This window comes from Vulpes vulpes, chromosome 2 (assembly GCF_048418805.1).
Source record: "Vulpes vulpes isolate BD-2025 chromosome 2, VulVul3, whole genome shotgun sequence".
Taxonomy (NCBI): domain Eukaryota; kingdom Metazoa; phylum Chordata; class Mammalia; order Carnivora; family Canidae; genus Vulpes; species Vulpes vulpes.
In genome coordinates this window covers 147732476-147753582 of record NC_132781.1, presented here as the reverse complement: position 1 = coordinate 147753582, position 21107 = coordinate 147732476, and the positions used below count along the sequence as shown (strand labels likewise).

Below are 21107 nucleotides of genomic sequence, written 5' to 3'. Positions count from 1 at the left end.
CACCCAGTTACCCCCAAACCCCACCCACCTCCTCTTCCGTAACCCTTTATTTGTTTTCCAGAGTTGGGAGTCTCTCATGGTTTGTCTTCCTCTCTAATTTTTTCCCACTCATTTCCCCTCTTTTCCCTTATAATCCCTTTCACTATTTCTTAGGAGGAGTGTTTTAATTTACAAGACTTCTAACTACCCTTCCCTGACTATTGCAGGAGTTCAAACAAGAGCTAATGAAGTTACCAAAGAATTTAAGGAAGCAAAGTAGGCGATAACATGGGTCACTTGCTTGTGGCAAATCCTGTTCGACAAATGGCAAAACAAGGCTGCTTATACAACATGGAGCATTCTCTCCAGGCCCCTGGCTCTGAAATCACACACTGTGTGCCTCACCTTAGCAGGCTCAGTCATGTGGCCAGGATGGGGGACAGCAGGATTCGTAAAGAACTGCCTGCTCTAGGGAGCCCATGTAGAGCACCTGCAAAGTGCCAGTCAGAGAAACCATATCCAGGAGGCGGAGAGCAGCTGGCCTGGTGGGCGGTAGCACAGCACACTAAACTGAGAGTGGTGAAGTCGGCTGACCACTCTTACAATCCCTTTAGTTATATTTGGCCCATTATGGTGCCATTCTGAAAGTGAGGGAGGTAAGATATTTCGTAAGTGCCCATTTGTTGGAATCGCTCCACCAGGGGGAGGTAGGAAAGTGAAGTGGAGGCTGGCAATAAGAGAGAAGGGGTGGGTGGATATAGGTAGAGGGGAGATGAGGGGCAGGGGAGGAGGGAAGAAGGACTGGTGGCTCCATCCTGGGACCCTGACTTGAGTCCATCAATCAGAGATTTATTTGGTTAACAACCTTCTTTAAAATGCGAATAGACACCTGCAGTCATTCACACCTTGCTGTGAACCACTTGACAGGCAGCCCGCTTTCCTCCCAATTTCACTTTCCTCCCAATTTCGAGACAGTCTGCTTGTGTCCTCGAGGTAAGGTGCTTGTGGGAGCCGTGGAAGTAGAGAGTGATTATTCTAGATCATGAGCACTGGATCACACAGGACCAGAGTCTAGCATCTTATTTTTTCAGGTGAGGAAAAGTGTGCATTTTAGAATCAAGGCAAGAGTGGATGCTATATATTTGGAAGGCAGTACCTTATAAAACACGCACAAATGGAACTCTTTGTAGTGGGGAAACGACACACCCTTTCCCACCCTGAGTACCAGAAGGCAGTAGGCACCAATGCCAAATGTTTTAACTTTTTCAATTCTGCTAAGGATCGAACTGTCAGATACAGAAGAAATCCTTACCTCGAGGGCACACAGCAGGCTATGGCCATCACCATCCTGCTTCTCAGAGTACCTTCCTGGGCTCTGCCAAACAAGAGCAGCCTACTCTGACCAACGTTTCTCATGAGGGGACCGTGACAGGAGGAGCGCTCTGGGCACTTGGCTGAGCAGTTACGGGAAGGGGAGGCTCGTGGGCCATGCCTGGGGTCCTGCAGGGGAGCCAGCCAGCAGAATGAAAGGGAGGCTGAACCAGGTAACCCCAAACCTGCTCTCATGTGTCACAGCAAAATGACCTCGCTGAGTCTGGGTTAAGAGGATTGGCGGGCAGACGTGCTTCTCAGATCTTAAGCATCTGGGCTGAGTGACTCTGGTTGAGGCATCTGTTAGGGAGGCTCCTCCTCCTCCCTGGCAGCCATTACCATACAGCTGACTTTCCTGCTGTCTCTTAGGACACAGGCAGAGAGAGCAGCCCTTCTGACTCACCCACAATCCCCAGCTACAGTGTACATAAGCTGAATTGTAAACAGCTGAATGTTTTCCAAGCTGCCACCCCCAGCTATGAAGGAAGGAATCAATGGAGCGCACAGCCACCCTCCCCCATGCAGGTCAGGACAACGGGAGCACTGGGGGATTTCCAAACAGCTGCAGGAACTGCTTCCCGGCCCACAGGCGGACTCCTGCAACAGGGTCCTCAGGCAACCAGACCACGCTCAGCTGCAGCACCTGCAGGACCGCAGGGTGACTTCCCACAGGACAGGGCAATGCACCAGGGAATAGTAGCTGACTCTGACTGCAGGGAGGCAGCGAGAGTTTTCAGACTCCTACTTAGATGGAGCCAGTCTCTCAGTATCCACTGCTACGCTGACAGCTCCCAGATATTCTCCCATCATAGTTCTCTAGCAGGTGCTGGACTTCACAAGACAAAATGTCTGAACCAACAGGATAGGCTCTCCACGGGAGACGGCAAGATCACAGAAGATGGAAGTCAGAACAGCAGAGTGGAAGGAGTGCTGGCTCTAGGCCTGAGTCAGTACCTCTGGGTTCATGTTCTGTATTATTTCCATCTCTGATTTATCTGTGAGCTTGAAGCACTGAGCCTCAGTCTCCCTATCTATAAAAATGAGGATCATACTGCCAAGATATCTTGCAAGGTTACGGTGAGTGTTAGTTAGAATTACTGTATGTACAATTCCTGGCACTGATCCCATTTAGAAGCTGTGCAACGTGGCAGTTAAGACTTTGGGATCACAGAGCCCTTAGGCTTAAGTCCTAGTATGTTCCTGGACAAGTTACTCGAGGCCTTAATTTCCTTATCTGTAAAATGGGTACTTAGACCTGCCTCACATGGCTACAGTAAGGATTATATAAGATAATGCAGGAACAACACAGTGGAACAGGCTGTAGGAGGGCTAACATTACTGATACGTGAAGTATTAGGAAGCCCGCCTTAATCTCTTAATCTCGCTCTCACAGAGCCTGGCTTCTTATAGCTCCAGGGCAGAGCTATTCTTCCATTGGCCCAAACTCAGGTACCATTCATGTTCCTTAGACACCCTGGTCTACACAGGGTATCCTGTTCTGGTTCTCTTGAGGTCAGGCTTCAAGGAGAAATGTTACTTCCACTTTGACAATGGCAGCAACATAACAGAAATGCACCTGCCTCCAGGGCGAACCAAATGTCTCAATTCACCTTCAACACTCATTAATCCCAAGGACAAGGCAACCACCACACTCCCTTTCCATAAGGTTGGTTCTTTCATAAAGAGTCCCAGGGTATCCCACAGACACGGAGCCCCAGATGCCAGACAGGATAACTATGGAGCAACTGAAGAGCCACTTTAGCGCTGGAATAGTAAATTTATGGAAATTGTAATGCTAGGAGGTAGTTTAGTGAAAAGTTAAAGGGCTGAAGATAAAATCATGGAAGATGGATTTCCAACAGTTAAAAAAAAGACAGGAAACAGCTAAAATGTTTAGTAAATTCCTTATTATTTTCAGGTTGATAATAAGGAAAGGCCACTAAGTTGCCTGACACCCTGCCTTTATTTATTTAGCAACTGTAGGAGCACTAATACTCTTAGGTAAATGGAAGAGAGAGGAGGGCAGGGGAAGGGGGACAGAGACCATGGGGGAAAAGCTAAGACTCAGCTCTCTTGCCCATATAATGGGATAGATGATACTCATCTTGCAAACCAACCCTCCTGACCGGTTCTGCTCCTGGCAGACATTTTTTCTTCCTTCCTAAAACCATTGTCCAAGTCTGTAATCATCCTCCTTTGCTACCAATCAGACACAGGCTAATACTGACTCTGGAAGCCTGAAAACGCAGACTTCACTGATTTTGTAAAAACGGTATTTGATCGGCATCAATTTTGTTTCAATTCAAAGTGTCATTTGCTTTGATTGTTTAAACATGTCTAAATATAGATTGGATTAATATAGATTATGATAGATTTGAATTGTATGCATTTAGGCCACATATGGATGGTTTCAAATAAGCGAAAGATATCAGTAACTAGGGATAATCATACACTACTTGAGACATAATAGCCACGCAACTAAAGCCTTAACAATAACCTCCAATGGTCAAGAGCTCTCATTTTCTTGCCAACAGTCTCAAGCCTGGTCCTCCTAATCTGCTGGAGAAGGGCTAGTTGTGACATGGCATCTGACAGTCATCTCATAAGAGAAGCAGTAATAAATTTCACTGCTGAGAGGAAAATCATCCAGGAAACAGATATTTGCTTTAAAGGCAGCCCTAGTAGCAAACTGGGATTTTCTTCAACATCTGGATTTATCTCAGAACTGGCAATGTCTGTTTAATAACAATCCTTTCGTTGTGACATCGAAAGAACATGCTCTTCTTTTGGACTTATCTAAACTAAAAAAACCATTTGGAAATTGAAAGAAAAGGAAAGCACATCCTTTTTCACTAACTATAAATAATCTGGAAGGGGAAGGGAAAAAAAAACCTATTAAGTTTACCCTGCTGGCTGTGATGGTCTTACAATGAATGTATACAACAATAATTAAATTATGTGCTAGGTTTCTTACTACACTTTCTTTCTCCAAAAACTAAATCCCTAAAATAAATAAATAAATAAATAAATAAATAAATAAATAAATAAATATTAAAAAAAAAAAAAAACTAAATCCCTGATTGTATAACTCTTGGTTAACTAAATAACAAGAAACTCCATTTCTTGACTATGTCAATCATACTCTATTTTTGTTATTGATGGGAAAAAGTCCAGAATCTATACGATTTTTTGTCTTGGATAAACAAATGGTTTTTTTTTTTAAACAATTCCCCAAGTGTCAAAAAGTTGAACCTAGGGTGGCTTGTCTCTGAGTTTCTCAAATCAGTGGTCTGCTATAGCTGGTAATTCAAACTGAAATTTTGAAGTAAGTTAATGCTCAAAATGAAACCTACATCTATTTGAGATGTGAATAAGTAACCTTAAACAGGCACATTTCTTAATTTTTTTAAGAGAAAACATATTCAGAATCTTTAAGTGGTGACTCACATTATAGTTTAAGCCACGCCATAAAAACTTTTAAAATACAAATATCTACATGTGTTCGTACATCTATCTTGAGGAATAGGCCAGCTTTGCTTTCCACCAAACAAGGTGCCAAGTCACTACAGAGAGAGTCATTTCTGTTACTGGCACAAAGGCCTCATGGGGGCAGATTGCATAAGGCAGCCAGTCCTCACCCTGCTTTTCCACGGGGGTGGAAAACACAATAGCATCTCTCTACAGCCACTTTGGTGAGATTCCTACTGACCACAGAAAGTCATCATCCTCATCTTCCAGTTGCAAAATGGCACAAAACAAAGGGAATAAAAGAAAATATCATTTATGAAGGCTCCTTATTCTCATTTCCCTACTCTCCTCTCTAGTAAATGTATCTTTTCACAAGAGAATCTTTTTTGAGGACCTGACCAAATCTGTCTGGAGATTACAGGACACTGGATAGCTGGGAGAACTTTACCATAAACTTGGAATGATACAAAGAAAGAGGGAAAAAAACCCGTGGGAGATATCGTACTAACATGGAGCAGTATTATCAGAACTGGAACCATCATCCCATTCCCTAGTTCTTAAAATTTAAATTCTATCTTGGCTTACTGATTCATGCGAGCTGAAAGTGAAGGACTCTGATAGGAAGTGGGTGAACTTTATTTGGCAAATGGTTACCAAATGCCTAACATGAGGCCCACAGCCCAAAGGAGGACAGAGATTTAGAGAAGAGTCTAAGACTCTATGTGATCCTCTTTATACATTTACAACAGGGGAAAAAAAAAGACAAAAAGACATGGACTCACAGGTGGAGGTTCTTAATTCTCAGTCATCATTTATTTTTCTCTTAAACAAGAAAACTCTCCCTAGGGACAGCCTATCTAAGAGTGAGAAAGAACATCTATCCATGTATTCCTCTTCTCTTAGTTTATTCTCTTCCCCTCGGAAAAATCAGAACTAAAGGATCCAAAGTATCTGAGACAGGAAATGAGTAAGGCAGGAAAAAGGATGTGGTCTGAAAAAGAGTGGATTCTGGGGCTGAGCCAGAGCAAGTAGCAGACACAGGGTCAAAGATGGGGGAGGGGACCTTGGGGGCAGGAGAAGTCTCAGGATCAATCAGCTGAGACTAAAAAGTCAGTGACAGAGGAGATATATCTGGAGAAGCGTAACACCACCTTCCTAAAAGCTTATCCTCCACTGAAATGCAGAGAGACCATGGCTGACGAATCCTCCAGCTAAGAGAATCATTATCCATTATCCAGACAGAAAGAAGAGCTGGAGTTTCCTCCTTCCTCTGAGGAAAGTGGAAGTCATATACATTGAGTATGCCTGACAAAGGTAATTTGGAAATCAAGCCACACATGGAAGAGAAGTGGAAAAAGCTGGGAGGTGAGTACATGATGGAATCCCAATATGCCTTAAGCATCTATGTGCCACAAATGAGTAAAACAACAGCCTTAAAAAAAAAGGAGTGACAGCAGGAGAGACTGCTCGAGCAAACACAGTTGGATAACTGAGAAACCAATTCAAGAACAGAAGTGCACAAGAAACTACCTACTTTCTCACGATTAAGGCTGGAGAGAAAAGGCACCTATTCTTCCCAGTGTGTGTAGACAAGCCTGGAAACAGATCTTGGGTGGGCAGGGCGCACATGATGAAGAGTGCCTGGAAAGGGCAGGTGCCAAAAGAGCACCATTACCCATCTGCTGGACCCTCTGTGAAACAAGCCAGCCCCTGTGAGTGAGCCAAACCAGAAACTTTGGTTCCTATCTTGCAGGGACTGGAATTCAGGTATAGAAGCAGTGGGAAACACAGTTTATCAGCTGATCCAAAAGTGTGGGTGCTTCCAAATACAGATCCTATGGGGGAAAATCACTTTTATATTCCCCAGTGTGCCTAGCGCAGTGCTTTGTATGAAGCAGGGGCCTAATAAAAGTGTGTTAATCTGAATAAAACCCACACTACTTAGCTGTGCAGGTATCTTAAGATTCCAGACAGAATCTCCTGCCCTATAACCAATGTGATAAGTTACTTTCTTCCTATTTTACAGGTGAAGTGATACGAAGCCCTACATCCCGGTGACCTAAACCTAAACCCCAATGAACAGACACTGCCACAGGTCTGCTGCCAGGCACCACCGGAATAAGATTGCGGTGGGGGGGGGGGGGGTGAGGGGGAGGGAGGAGAAACATAGGAGCAAGAATGCATTTCCTTGCTTCATTAGCCTGTAATTTTCAGACTCACCCAGAAATCCTGGCAGTTCCAACATTTGGGTGGACTCAGAAGAAAAATCCCAGGTGAATGATAATTGGATTACCCAGTTATGCCCCAGAGCCAAATGGCTGGAAAAGGCTAGGATGGCAGGGCCAGATAGAGTTAAAGGGACATTATTTTCTAAACCAAAAATCAAGACACTTAGGCTGATAAGACAATGGATGGAATATTTTAAATTGGGGCTGTCCTAGAAAAATCGGGGACATATGGTGGATTTAGGTCGGTTGCTTATTTCACAACAAGGGATCTCTGGGCCCAATATGCTAATGGAGGGGATTAAAGCCCTAGGATGGGAGACGTCTAAGCAGAAAGCTGTCACTGATTTGTAAAGCAGGAGAAAGAATAAAAGAGTGTGCCTGTAGACCGCACTGGAAGGGGGACATTCTGGGTATGGAGGAGGGAGGAAAGCAGTTGATCCGAACTCAAAGTATGTCAGTGAAATCTGTTTAGGTATCGGAGGCGGGTGCGGGGAAGGGACGGAGAGGGCTGGGGAGGTGGGGGGAATCACTGGCACAGACCGGTGGTATCCAATGGATACAGGAGTCACGGGCCAGTTCAGGCTGTAGCTTCACCATCAGTTTGCAACCTGACCTTGGGCAGATTATTTCCCTGTCTGTAGACTTCAACTGAAACAGAGAATCTCACAAATCCCGATTTTTACGTAAAGAATCCACAGCTCAGTATACCTTCGTTTGGCGTGCGAAAACAGAGAAAATGCTCTTCTAAAAATGGAAGACAGGACAGACACAGAACAGCTTGTCCTTTCCATCCAATTAAAAACCTCGTGAGACTCAACCAGCTCAAAAACACAACTCCGCGGCGGAGCCGCAGGCCTCCACGCCGGGTCGTGCCCTGCCCCAAAGGCCGGTCCAGCCCCGACGCGGCGCCGTCCCGGGAGGATGGGGGGTGCGGGGCCGGGAGCGAGGGCGCGGGCACACGCGGAAGCGTCCGGCAGGCCGGGGCTGACACGGCGGCTTCCGGGGGCGTGCGGGGCAGGCAGGGTCCGCGGCGAGCGGGGAGGCGGAGGGCACCTCCCAGGCGCCGAGGGGGCGAGCGTGGCGGGCTGGCACGGCCTGGCAGCCGAGCAGGCCCGGGCCGGGAGTGGCACCGGAGGGCGGTGCCCGGCTCCCCGAGCGCCGGCCGCGGGACCCCTCCGGGCGAGAACCCCTCCCCCGCCACACGGGCACTGACCTGTCCAGGGCCCGGCTCGGCCTGGCCGGGCGGGGCCTACGCAGCCCCTCGGCCGGGCGCCGCCTCGCGCGGGGTCCCGGGCCCGGGCGGGCCGTCTCCTCTCCGCCGGGAGCCTCCGAGCCGGGGCCCGGGGCTGCCGCGGCGCGTCCGACCGCACCGGCCCGGCCGGCGTCAACAAAGGGCTGCGGGGGCGCGAGGCCGGGGCGGGGGCGCGGGTGGCGGCCGGATTGCGCGCGCGCGGCGGGGGCTCGAGGGCTGCAGCCGCCGCGGAGACAATGCGGCGCGTCCCGGCAGGGCTCCCGCGGCCGCCTCCGCCGGGGGCGGGGCGCGGCGCGGGGCGGGGCCTGGCGGCGCGGGGCGGGGCGGGGCCTGGCGGCGCGGGGCGGGGCGGGGCCGGGGGCGGGGCGCGGCGCGGAAGCCGGGCCGCGCGCTTCCTTTGTGCGGCCGCGCCGGCCCCGCCCCGCGCTCTCCGGAAGGCGCCCGGGCCCCGCGGCGGCTCAGGGGCTCAGGGACGGGGGCTTCGGGTGCGGGGAGGCGAGCGCCGCGCGGCCCGGCACGAGTCCCCGGCGGCGCGGCGCACTGTTGACTCCCTCCCGCCCGCCGCTTCGGGGGCAGCGGTGATAACGATCAGCAGTAATCGAGGGCGTAGCGTGCGCCGAGCCCTCCGAGCACGCATCCCGCTTAGTCTTCACAATGACCCTCCAAGTGGTGATTATTCTCCCCACTGGGAACCGAGGGTCAGAGAAGTTAAGTAATGACCCAAGTGACCCAGTTACACCATAAACGGAGATAACGCCTACCCTTTAGGCTTACTGTGAAGGTGAACTGAGGACGTTTACACAAATTGCCTGCGGTGCTTGGCACACAGTTGGAGCCCAATAAATGTTTCTTCTCTTCCTAAACCACCCTGCTGTAAACGGAATGGTCGTGTCCATTCACCAGCTACGCTGGGAGCCGTGGGGGATGCAGGAGGTGGGCCAGGTGACCCCCCAGCCTCGCCGCCCCACCCCCCAGCTTTATCAGGAATAGATGAGGCGGACTTCTCCCTCCATGCTTGACGCTCTTTTCCTATTTTCTTGCCTTTTTTAGCATTCGTATTCTCCCTCCCCCACCCCGCCCCCTGGCCCCGCTTTTTCCCTTCCTTTGTTTCTGCATCTTATATTTATTTTATATGAACTGATTGTTCACTCCCTCTTCCTTTCCCTCTACTGTTTTTCGAATTTTCAATGTCTTCTTTCAAAAATATTCCCATTTCCTCTTCCTTTCTGATTTGCATTTCTTATACTTACACAGGATAGAATACTCCACTATTTCCTAAACAGGCCCGCAGTTTCCTGCCTCCCTACCTTTACTTCCTCCTAGATTGCCCTTTCCCCAACTCTGCAGGTCTAGGTCCTACTTATCCTTCAAGTTCTGGACAACCTTCTCTGTAAGGAGCCAGACAGCAAATACTTTAGACTTGGCTGGATATACTTTCCCTGTTGCAACTATTCAGCCCTGCTGTTGTAGTCGGACAGCAATCACAGACAAAATACTGTGTTCCAATAAAACTCTTATTTATAGACACTGAAATTTAGATTTCATATAATTTTCACATATCATGAAGTATTCTTCTTTTGAGTCTTAAAAAACTTTTCAAATGTTAAACCCATTATAAAACAGTTTACAAAAACTGGTGATGTGATAGATTTGGCCCTTGGGATGTAATTTGCCAGCCCATGCTCTAGAACAGTGCCACTTCCTCCCAGCAATCTATCCTGATAATCTCTACTTGGTAGTAACTCTTCCCTCTTAACTTTTAAAGCACTTACCTATAATCCTTCCAGGGCGTTTATCACATTTTGGTTTTTAATGTATGTTTTCTCCCTGTGCATTTCTCATCTTTCCCAGCAGACCTTAAGGTCGTTGAAGGTGAAGCACAGACCTTATTTCTCTATGTATTACCTCCCAGCCCACAGTGCTTTGCATGGAGCAGGCATTCAAACATATACAGAATGGATCAATACTTAAGTCTTGGGTGGTTCACAGTTGTTTCCACCGTGCAAAGCTGACTTCTCTCATGAGATAGTACCTCAAGAACAGGATGCTTGTTGTAATTATAGATTTCAGAAAGATTTTTGAGAGCTTCATAGAGAAGACAGAGAAAAACAGGTAATGTCAGTTCATTTAGGTGTTGCTGGATAACAAGTACTTGAACAAAGAATGTATATTATCACCAACCTGCAGACAGATCATGTGTCCTCAGTCGGGTCCTATTCAACATTTCTATCAGCACATTGGTTAAAGACAAAGAGAACATGCTATATGATTTACAAATGGCAAAGTCAAGCAGAGGAGTTAATATAAAGAATCACAAAATCCAGGTTTAAAACATTCCCACTCCATCACTGATTCCATGTCTCTGTTTTCCTATCTTTCAAATGGGGATGATAAAAGTCCTTTCCTACCTCACAGGGTTACTGTCAGGACTAAATGAGGAAATACACATAAAGCCTGGCAGAGAAGGCTCAGTAAATATTAGCTATTAACCATTTTCTTGCTGGGCAGGAACTACAGGCTGACCTCACGAGGTAACATTTAATAGATATAATTAACTATATTTTGGCTCAAAATATAAATTGTACAAGTTTGAGACTATAGAGACCTGGAATGATAGCAGTCCATGTAAAACGAAACCTCAAAAACAAAATAAAAAATAAACCCCAAAGCCAACCCTCTGGGATTCAGGTGACACAGGGCTCTGTGAGCCGGCAGTGTCATTCCCCTGGGAAGGAGGAGCTACCATGGGGCTATGAGTACCTTGCACTGATGTAGGAAGGTGAGGGAGTTCTGCTCGGGAGCCAGAGCCGGGCACTGCCTTTTCATAACAGTGTGACCTGGACTCTCTATAGGCTTTTATTCCCTCCTCTGAATCATGAGGACAATAGTATTCATCTTTCAGGGTTCTCATGAATGAGTAAAGGAAAACTTAGAACAGTATTGGTACCTAGTAGGTATACAAACAAATCTCAGTTCCTCCCTACCATACCAAACAGATCTAGGAAACAGTCCTGCCCCTTGAAGGGCTTATAAAGATAGGTTTGGGTGCCAACCGATGGTGGCTAGTGGCTTTTTATATTTGGAATTACTGTGCTTAATTTGGGGGCTCATACTTTGGAAGAATTAATGCAAAGGTGGAATGTGGTTAAATAAGAACAACGAGATGGTGAGAATGGAAGGTCTTGACATGGGATGGGGGAAAAAAAAGGTCTCAAATATGCAGCCTGGAGATTTTCCCTCTTAATGGGAGGGACAAGAAAGGGACATGGTAACTGTCTACAAACACTGCAGGAGATGGAGATGGACCCTGTTATAATTCACAAAATATTCACAGCCAGTGGTGGAAGTTCCAGGAGAGCTCGTTTTTGCTTACTTTGAAGAGCAACTTTCTGATAATTAGAGCAACTCCACAATGGAATGGGCTGCTTTTCAAACTGGTGAACCCCTTACTATTGCAAGTGCCAAGAGAATGGATGGCCTCCTTCCACTCTTTTACTTTTCTTTTCCTTGATCCCATCCTCTATTCCTTACAGAAAACCAAGAGCCCTTTCCCCTACTTTGTTCCCAAGTGCTTGTCTTCTCATTTCTCTTTCTTGAGTTTCCAAACTCTTTGTCTGTCGGCTCTCCCAACCCGGACTCCCAGCACACCCTTAGTCCATTGACTAGAACTGCCTCCCAGACTTGCAGGTGGCCCATTGCTCAGAATGTCACAGATCTGGGCCAAGATTGCATACCAGCAGAGAGGGGACCCAGAGGTTGTGCTGTGACTCTCCCATCAGGGTAGAGGGATCCAGCAGAGTGTCCTGAAACCTAGTCATGGAGAAGGCCATTTGTCACTGGGCACTCACAGACACACGGGGATCCCAGAATTGAGCAGTTCCTTCAAAGATGCTTTCCATGAGCTGAACATATTCTGAACTCCCTTTGCCCTTCCCCTAGGCACTTGCCTTATCTTTGATTTATGGCAGCCATTTGTCATATTTTCAATTTCAAGAACTCCTTCTCAAAGCAAAGGAAGCAGAGAATCGAAACAACGGCATACCTGCCTGAACTCTGAACCTGACATATGAATATGCAGATGTATCTGACAGCAATGCCATTTAGGCCTCAGAGTCTGGATCTAGAAATTTCCTTATCCTTCTTTATCCTTTTCTATCTTCTAGGTCCCCTTTCTTTATCTTTGGTTTATCTTCCCGTTTCCCCCCTCTGTTTCTACCCACACCAGCTTCCTTGTTGCCTTATGGGCTTGCAGTGGTTTACCCGCCCAGGCCAGATGTCCAAGTGAAATGTGGGATGGCAAGGAAAGCCAACTCTCCCCCCTCCCTCGAGGGCCCCACTACACTTCATACCATGAGCTGGGGACTGCTGGATGTTAGGGCTCTTGGGGACAGGCAGGCCTCCAGGCACGGCAGTGATGATGGCCTGTTGATGTGGTGATGGGCCAGACCGAGTCTCAGGCACACCCTTCTCTCCAGGTACTGCTTCCTTCCAGTCATCCATGTTGCACTCCTGGGGCTGTGAAGGGAGAGGACAGAGATCACCTTATAAATTGCCTCAACATCCTTGAATACTTGCCCTGTTTCTAAAGAGTCTGGGTAGCAGGCAAGGACATTAAGATTCAGCCAGCCCTAAACTAGGGAGAGGCCTCTTGGCTCTCTTGTATCACCCAGAGAGGACTTAGACCAAAACACATCCGCATGGGGGCTGTGGCATTGCCCGAGCTGTGTCTTCTCATTTGTTCCCCGGACCTTGGCACTGGCTTACTCACCACTGGTGAAGCAGGCTGCAGTTGTAAGATGACAGCTGAAGCGTGTTGGAACCTGCGTTGAGGGGTGTGGGCCAGACCCTCAGGGTATCCATTTTGGGGCCCAGCGTCTGGCGTGGGAGGGTGACACTGCTGAGTGCTGCCAGCCTTGTGCAGATTGGCCGTGGGGCACTGGAGAGGCAGGGCAGGTGTAACCGGGCCTAGTGGCATGGCGTGGGCTTCGGGGCTGGGCTGCAGGGTCAGGCTGGGAGGGACCGAGGCGAGCTGGGGGTGGGACTGGGCTTGGAGCGCTGGCCGGGACTGCTGTGGCGGTGGTGGTGGCGGTGGTGCTGGCTGCTGTGGCTGCTGCTGGAGCACGAACTGGGGCTGCAGGTGCTTTGAGGGTGGCTGCGAGAGGAGCTGGTGCGGTTGCAGCTGAGCATAGGCTGCAGGGGGACAGATCAGGTCAGGGGGCACAGGTTGACCTCATCTTCTGCTGTGGCCCCAACTCTGCCCCTCCCACCTACATATCACAATGGCTTCCCAGACTCAAGGTCTCAGCTTTGATCTCTTTCAGCTTTTGCCTAGACCCTGGCCTGGCCAGGCCACTGCCACAGCCCCCAACTGTCTGTTTCCTTGCCTTCCTCCTGTGCTAAAGCTTGGCTGCCCCTCAAAGCCCACTGCAAAACTCACCTCCTCTAGGAAGCCCTCTTGGACCGTGCCAGCTGTTCAGAGAATCCCTGGATCCTACGGTGTGCCATATTGTCTGGCCCCTCCATGCCCTTCACTCATTCTTCTCTGAGCCTGCAATCAGTGTGGCCTCCCATTGCCCAACCCAACCCTGGCTCTGCTCAGGCTGGGCTTCCTCCGGCAAGAGTCAATTGCACACGGGACCTGGGACTGTTACATACAGAAGGGCCTCAGGCTAGCTGCTAAACCTCTCTAGGCCTTGGCTTCCTTGTCTGAAAGTTGGAAATAAAAATCATTCCCACCCAGAAAGTTGTTGTAGGGATGAAATGAGAAAAAATTGTGTGAATAAAATGAGAAAAAGGGTGATATGGTGTGCATAGCACGGTAACTGTCAAACAGTCATGCTCGATTATTTCTAGCTATAATTAAAGTGATGATTGGTTTAGGTTCTCAAAGTATGCTGGACTTACATTTACCATAAGAACATGTATCACAGTGTATTATAATTGTTTCTTAGCTTTCTTCCCTTGGAGATCGTGAACCCCTTGTGTCAGAAATTATCCCGGATCTCTTTATCCAGAACCTGGCCTAATGCCTGACATTGGATGGGTGCTAAAGAAATAAACTTCTTGTCCTGAACTGGAATCCATTTGTTGCCACGTGCCGCTAGCCTTTTCTTCTCCTGGCATTTCAACCAGGCCAACTCTTTGAGGTAGGGATTCGCATACTTTTTTAGTAATCCATTTAGAGTCTAGCTCATGCCTTGTATACAGTACAGATTTAGATTCAGTTTAGAGATTGATTGTCCTTCCTCCTAACCCTGCCTAGTGGCATCCAGGCCAGCTTAGCATGAGGGTAGCTCCCCCAAATCTGTCTTGCCTGAATGGGGCTCTCCACCAAGACTCCCACAGCTGGGGAGCTACTGCAGACAGGCTATGCCTTGCCAACGCAGAGGGCCACAGCTGGAAGCTCACAAACAGATTTTTACAACCAAAGCCTCCAAGCTAATAGGGATAAAGGCAAATTTTGGACCCTGAGCTAACATTTTAAGAGTCCTGTGATCCCGACAGGAGCAAAGCAAGCAGATTTCAAACTAAGCTGGGGCTTTTTTCTTAAATTTTGTCTATTTACACATACGTTTCCAACTATCTCATCACAGCCCAGCATAGAATTCCAAGCAGAAGGCCAATCAGAATGGAAAAGAAAGGAAAGGAAAGGAAAGGAAAGGAAAGGAAAGGAAAGGAAAGGAAAGGAAAAACAACATGGTCTCTGGTAACTGGCAGAGAGCAGAAAAGGGTTGAGAAATGCACCAGGTTTGAGGTGATGGGGGACCATCCAAATGGAAATTGTCAGTAGGAATTTGGTGATTATAAATTGCCCCTGCCTCCCACTTAAGCCTTTTCTCCCAATTCCACATTGAATAGCTCATAACTTAATCAGGCAAAGATTGTCAATCAGGCAAACTAAACAATCAGGACTCTTTGAGAGGACTGTTGATAAGGCACCCGGGAGATCCCACAGATGCCACACAGTGCCCCGTTAGGCTTGAGCAGTTACGAAGACCATAAAGACCATAGAAAGATGGGCACCATCACTAAAAACCCAAGCAAATCTTTCTCTCAGTATAAAGTCATGAAGTCCTGCGCCGGAACAGTTGCTCTAGGGGTTGCCCATCAAGAGGTGAGAGCGGGTGCAGGCACGAGGCAGGGAGCTAGCGTCAATGGCACATCCCACCACTCCCTGGCTGTGTGCCCAGAGGTGGGTCCTATTTCTTCTCAGGGATTCAGAGTTTCATCTAAAACAGGAAGTTTGGGTGAGGTGAACACATGAGTCTTTCCCAGCTCTAGTCTGATGGGGGTGGCTATCATAGGAAAGTGGTTTAAAACTCAGGATTTATAAGGTGGTGTAGATGGGACGGACGCCTGCGTGGCTCAGCGGTTGAGCGTCTGCCTTCGGCTCAAGGCGTGATCCCAGGATCCGGGATCGAGTCCCACATCGGGCTCCCTGCAAGGAGCCTGCTTCTCCCTCTGCCTGTGTCTCTGCCTCTTCTGTGTGTCTCTCCTGAATAAATAAATAAATCTGAAAAAAAAAAAAAAGATGGTGTAGAGGCAGGCGCCTGGGTGGTTCAGTTGGTTAAGCGTCTGCCTTTGGCTCAGGTCATGGCCCAGGGTCCTGGGATCAAGGCATGCATTGGGCTTCCTGCTCAGTGAGGAGTCTGCCTCTCCCCCTCCTTCTGTTCCCCCCCCCCCCCGGACTTGTGCTTTCTCTCTCTCTTAAATAAATAGATAAAATCTTTAAAGAAAAATAAAATACAAAGTGGTGAAAAGAAGGTCAGAGAGGAAAAGAGTTCTAAGTCTCCAGTGCATAGAGTACAGTTAAGGACAAAACACATTTGTTTGCCAAATTGGGAAAGCAACTGCTGGCCTGCTGGCCAGCTACCCCAGGGCCTCCCCATCTATCCCACTCTCCCCTCTGCTGCTCCTGGAAAACTGAAGGCATCGTTTTGGAACAGATGATGCTAGTGTATGCCATGGCTGGGAACAAAGCTCATGAAGCCTTAGATAAGTTCATAAATCAAAGGCTCAAGGTATTTTGGGGAAGTGTACATCCGTAAACTTTTGAGGTTAATAAAAAGCAAAGACCACGATTTAACTCCGGCATTATCCTGGGTCAAAAGTCCTTTTATTTAAAGTACTGTGATAACTTTGTAGTTGGTCTTTCTGATTCCGGTTTCTTCTCTCTATAATCCATTTTATAGATTGCAAATTAATCTTTCTTTTGCAAGTTAATCTTCCTAGCGCATAGATCTGACTCCCGATTAAAAGCTAACAGGGATCTTCCTTTGTCTGTTGACTAAAGCTCCAGGCATTCAAGATCTCTTTACAACCTTTTAATTTCTATTATTTTTTTGATCTGAGCAATCTACTACTCATTGTCCCCTGTACAGAGTTTATGCTTTGTCTCATCCCACCTAGAGTGTCACACAAATCAAATCTTCATCATCCTTTTTCTGCCCTTACAGCTAAGGAAATTCTTCCCTTTGAGGTACATCAAGGTCTGTCTGCTTTGCATCGCCCTCAGAGATGCAGCATGTCTAGTGGGCAACTTACAGTTCTAGAGTCAAAGTGCTTGGATTTGAATCTTAGCTCTGCCACTTACCAGCAGTGTAATACTGGGCAAGTTACTTGACCTCTCTGTTTCTCTGTGTCATCATCATTAAAAGGGGTAATGATGATACCTATTTCAAATGATTTGTCTCTCTTAGTAGGCAGAATTGATGGGGTTCACTTATTTCATCCAAAGAACCTTGAATTTAGTGGATGCTTAATCAGTATTGGGGAATGAATGAATGACAATGTGGTAGAACTCCAGCTATTGTCCCACAAAACCTTTCCTTTTCAGAGCCAGAACATGGATGAAAGGGATATAAGCCCATGATCTTTTTGGTTTAATCAGCATTCTGGTTTATGGAAGACCCTCCTCCTATTCAACCTCTGCTCACTACCTTCCTGCACTAACTTTCAACCCACCCCAGCTGCTCCACTCGCTGTGCATAAAATGTCATATCCCATCGTGCCTGTTTGGCTTTGATTTTGGTGCTTCCATTTTCTGGAATGCCCTCCTCTTGCTTCAGTGATCTGAGGCTTAAGCTTCTTTGGCTCAGGCTCAGCTCCTGTTGTCTCCCTCTTTGCCTTAACTCTTAATTATGGGTTTTCCCGCAGAATTCCTGGAAGTTTTTATCGTTTGATTGATTTGTGATTTAACATGTACTATCTTGTATACGTATTTCACTGATTCTTAAACATTGATTCTTATCCCCACCGCCCCCAACACACACACACACATTTGAACATAATATCCTTTGAATTGGGATGCATATGGCAACTGCTATCTGGTCAACTGGCAGTGCTTTTCTTCCTTAAAGTTTTTTTTTTTTTTTTTTAATTTATGATAGTCACAGAGAGAGAGAGAGAGAGGCAGAGACACAGGCGGAGGGAGAAGCAGGCTCCATGAACAGGGAGCCTGATGTGGGATTCGATCCCGGGTCTCCAGGATCGCGCCCTGGGCCAAAGGCAGGCGCCAAACCGCTGCGCCACCCAGGGATCCCATTCTTCCTTAAAGTTTAATAAAATAATGGTGTATCTCACAATCAGTGGCCTCCTACATTAAGTCAAACGGGAATACTTTTATTCTTGTGTGTATTTCCTATCTCTCTAGCTGTCCTGTTTCAGTCAAAGGTATGTTCTATGTTTCTTTTTATTTTTTTTTTAATTTAAAAGATATGATTTAATTTAGCTGGGAGGTTTTATTTATTTATTTATTTATTTTTTTACTTATTTATTCATAAGAGACACACAGAGAGAGGCAGAGACACAGGCAGAGGGAGAAGCGGGCTCCATGCAGGGAGCCCGACGTGGGACTCAATCCCGGGTCTCCAGGGTCACGCTCTAGGCCGAAGGCGATGCTAAACCGCTGAGCCACCCGGGCTGCCCTAGCTGGAAGGTTTTTATGTCTCCTTTTACCTTCTACGTTGTCCAACATGATACTCTACGTGTTTGCAGATGCTTAGTAAACATCTGCTGTTGATCACAGTAAGATCAATGAATGCATCTCCCTCTACCATGCCCTCCAGCTCAGTTTGGGGTGGTAAAGGGCATTTGCAGCCACGATACCAGAGCAGGCCATGCTCCTCTTTCCCACAGGTAGGATGGGGCATATCAGTTTATGAAATGTTAATACACAGAAATCTCTTTTTTCTTTTTCTTAACTTTTTCTAGTGCCCAGTAGCTTCATTTTTTCCCTGCACCTACTTTGGCTCCCCTATCCCCTCCTGCTGTAAAGTACACTGCTTCTAAGGAACAAAGGGTTGCTTCCTTGGGACCTCGACCACAACTTTGGAAGGCTCCATCAGCCCTTCCTATTATGGAGCAGGGGAGGGGCAGGCCCAGGGCCTCCACAAATTAGAGCCAAGCAAGAGAGAGACTCTAGGCAATGGTCATCTTTCCGTCTGGTGCTCTAACCTTGAACAGCCTCCTTAAAATCTCAAGAGGCCAATTCACTTCTGCCAAACCAGTTGGTTGTTGGCAACAAGAGGATTAAGGTCCCCCAGAGTAGGAGGGATTACTGGCTGGTACCCTTCACTGTATTCACTGTTAGAACTTTTCAATAATTAATCTCTATTGATCTCAAGGCTTCAAGTATGCAGGAAATAGCTCACTGCCCCAGACATGCTGAGACTCTTGTCCCAAAATATACCAGAGCAGCATCTCTCTCATGGGTCCAGGCCTGCTTGTACACTTATTTTTTCTAAGACTCTGCTATAACAGACTAGAGTTGCTGGAATTACCTAGTCTCTGGGTCAGGGGAGATGCCTCTCAGAGAGGATGGCATTACTCTTTACTACCCACTGCTCTTCAGGGTTTAGAAAGTGAAGAGATACTTTTAATCATTCATTCACTAAATAAACATTAACAACCCCCAAAGATACAAGTGTAGTAATCCAAAGGGGTACCTGCATCCCAATGTTTATAGCAGCAATGTCCATAATACCTACTATGGAAAGAGCTCAGATGTCCATGAACAGATGAATGGATAAAGAGATGTGGTATATATACAATGGAATTACTACCCAGCCATAAAAAAAATGAAACTTTGCCATTTGCAATGACGTGGATGGAACTAGAGGATATTATGCTAAGTGAGATAAGTCAATCAGAGATAGACAATTATCATATGCTCTCACTCATATGTGGAATTTAAGAAACAAACAGAAGATCATAGGGGAAGAGAGGAAAAAATTAAGTAAGATGAAATCAGAAAGGGAGACAAACCATAAGAGACTCTTGACCATAGAAAACAAACTGAGGGTTGCTGGCAGGGAGAAGGTTGGTGGAGTGGGAACAAATAACAAACATTGGCAAGCACCTACTACAAACCAAGTACCATGTTTGGTGCTGGCTGAAACACGGTCCCTAGAATAGATTATTGTTTAGTAACAGAGACATTTACTCTTGGCATATCTTGGTAAATGTTACAAGAGGAGATAAGCACAGAATACCAAAAACACAGAAAAGGGGATTCAGCTTCAGGAGAGCAGAGAAGGCTTCCCCAAGGAAGCATTTACCATGACTTGGAGTTAGGAAGATGACAAAACAAATAGCACATGGGAAGAACCGGAGACATAAGAGACTACAGTGCATTCAGAAACCTGTAGGGCATTCTCTACAGACACTCCCAGAGTGTCTATAGTAGAGGAGCCAGAAGAGAAGGCAGTTTTAGGAGGAGTCTAAATTATGCTGGTATCCATAAAAGGCTGCTCTTCTCTGAAGAGGTCTGTCTCATAGGATTAGGCCTTGGGGGTGACTGAGATTGAGGCTGACTCTACAGGGCAGAGCCCCACATAGACAGGGAAGCTCCTTTTAGAAAAACCTAAAGCAAGAGCCACATGAATTTTCCATGATGCAGTTCCTCTGTGCTGAGGGCTAAGAGTTTGAGGGGGAAGTAAAGCTAAGGGAAGTTTCCCTGTAAGAAGAAACTAGGTTATAGCAACAGGATTGCCAACTGCAGAGGCACTCCACGGTGGTCTGTCTATGCCTTAACGTCTTTAGGCCTGCTCTGTAGCCATCTGGCAAAACTAGCAAATATCCTCTGTGAGCAGAATTCCTTATAAGGAATGCTTGGAGCATTAAAAAAGAAAACTGGTTTCTGCATCTCTGCTCCCACCCCACCTTGGCCGAATGATGGCAGTACTGCGTGAGTGGCTAACGGCATGGGTTTTAGAGCCACATCTGGGTTTGAATCTTGGTTCTGCCACCTATAGATGGCATAACTTTAGACAAATTGCTTATCCTCCCTGACCCTTGCATTCCTGTTCTATAAATGGTGATATGTACCACCTAGTGTAGCTGTTAGCACCACATGGAATATTATGTTTAAATCACAAAAAGGTTCACTGCCTTTGCACATACCTAGTAGATGCTCATCAAATGAAGCTATTTCTTAAAATACTATCAGCTATTTGCATGTTGCTTTGAATTTCTCAAAGCATTTTTATAATTTGAATCTCATTTATTCATAACAGTAAGCTTATGAGGCAAATGGGCAGTGTTCCCATCTTATAAACAAGAACTGAGAGTAGTTTCCAATTGACTTCTACAATGCAGTGTGTTAAGGGAAAATCGACTCTACTTGACAGATGAGACACAGTGCCTTGCATGTAACAAACACCCAAAAAGTACTGATGGGCAAGTGAATAAAACAAGCCAATAAGCACAAAGTAAAATAGCAAGCCTTGGAATATTAGTTGGAGGCTCTTCAGACCTTTGCAGGTGATCTTGGAGGAAGACCAATGAAAAGGGAGTGTTTTTGTCAGAAG

The 21107-nt window shown here is 46.8% G+C and overlaps 1 protein-coding gene across 16 annotated transcripts in view; it reads right to left on the bottom strand.

The window, feature by feature from the left end:
* PHC2 (polyhomeotic homolog 2) overlaps nt 1–21107 on the bottom strand; it is a 120506-nt gene that overhangs the window by 18426 nt on the left and 80973 nt on the right. For 14 of the 16 annotated variants that reach the window (XM_072750310.1, XM_072750313.1, XM_072750317.1 and 11 more), the window contains 2 exons: nt 13067–13488; nt 12648–12813 (listed from right to left, as the gene is read on the bottom strand). In XM_072750310.1, the coding sequence (XP_072606411.1) occupies nt 12648–12813; nt 13067–13488 (588 nt within the window). Of the gene's footprint in view, nt 1–8259; nt 8543–12647; nt 12814–13066; nt 13489–21107 lie in introns of those variants that run through there. The other 2 variants (XM_072750321.1, XM_072750320.1) reach the window with 2 other exon arrangements.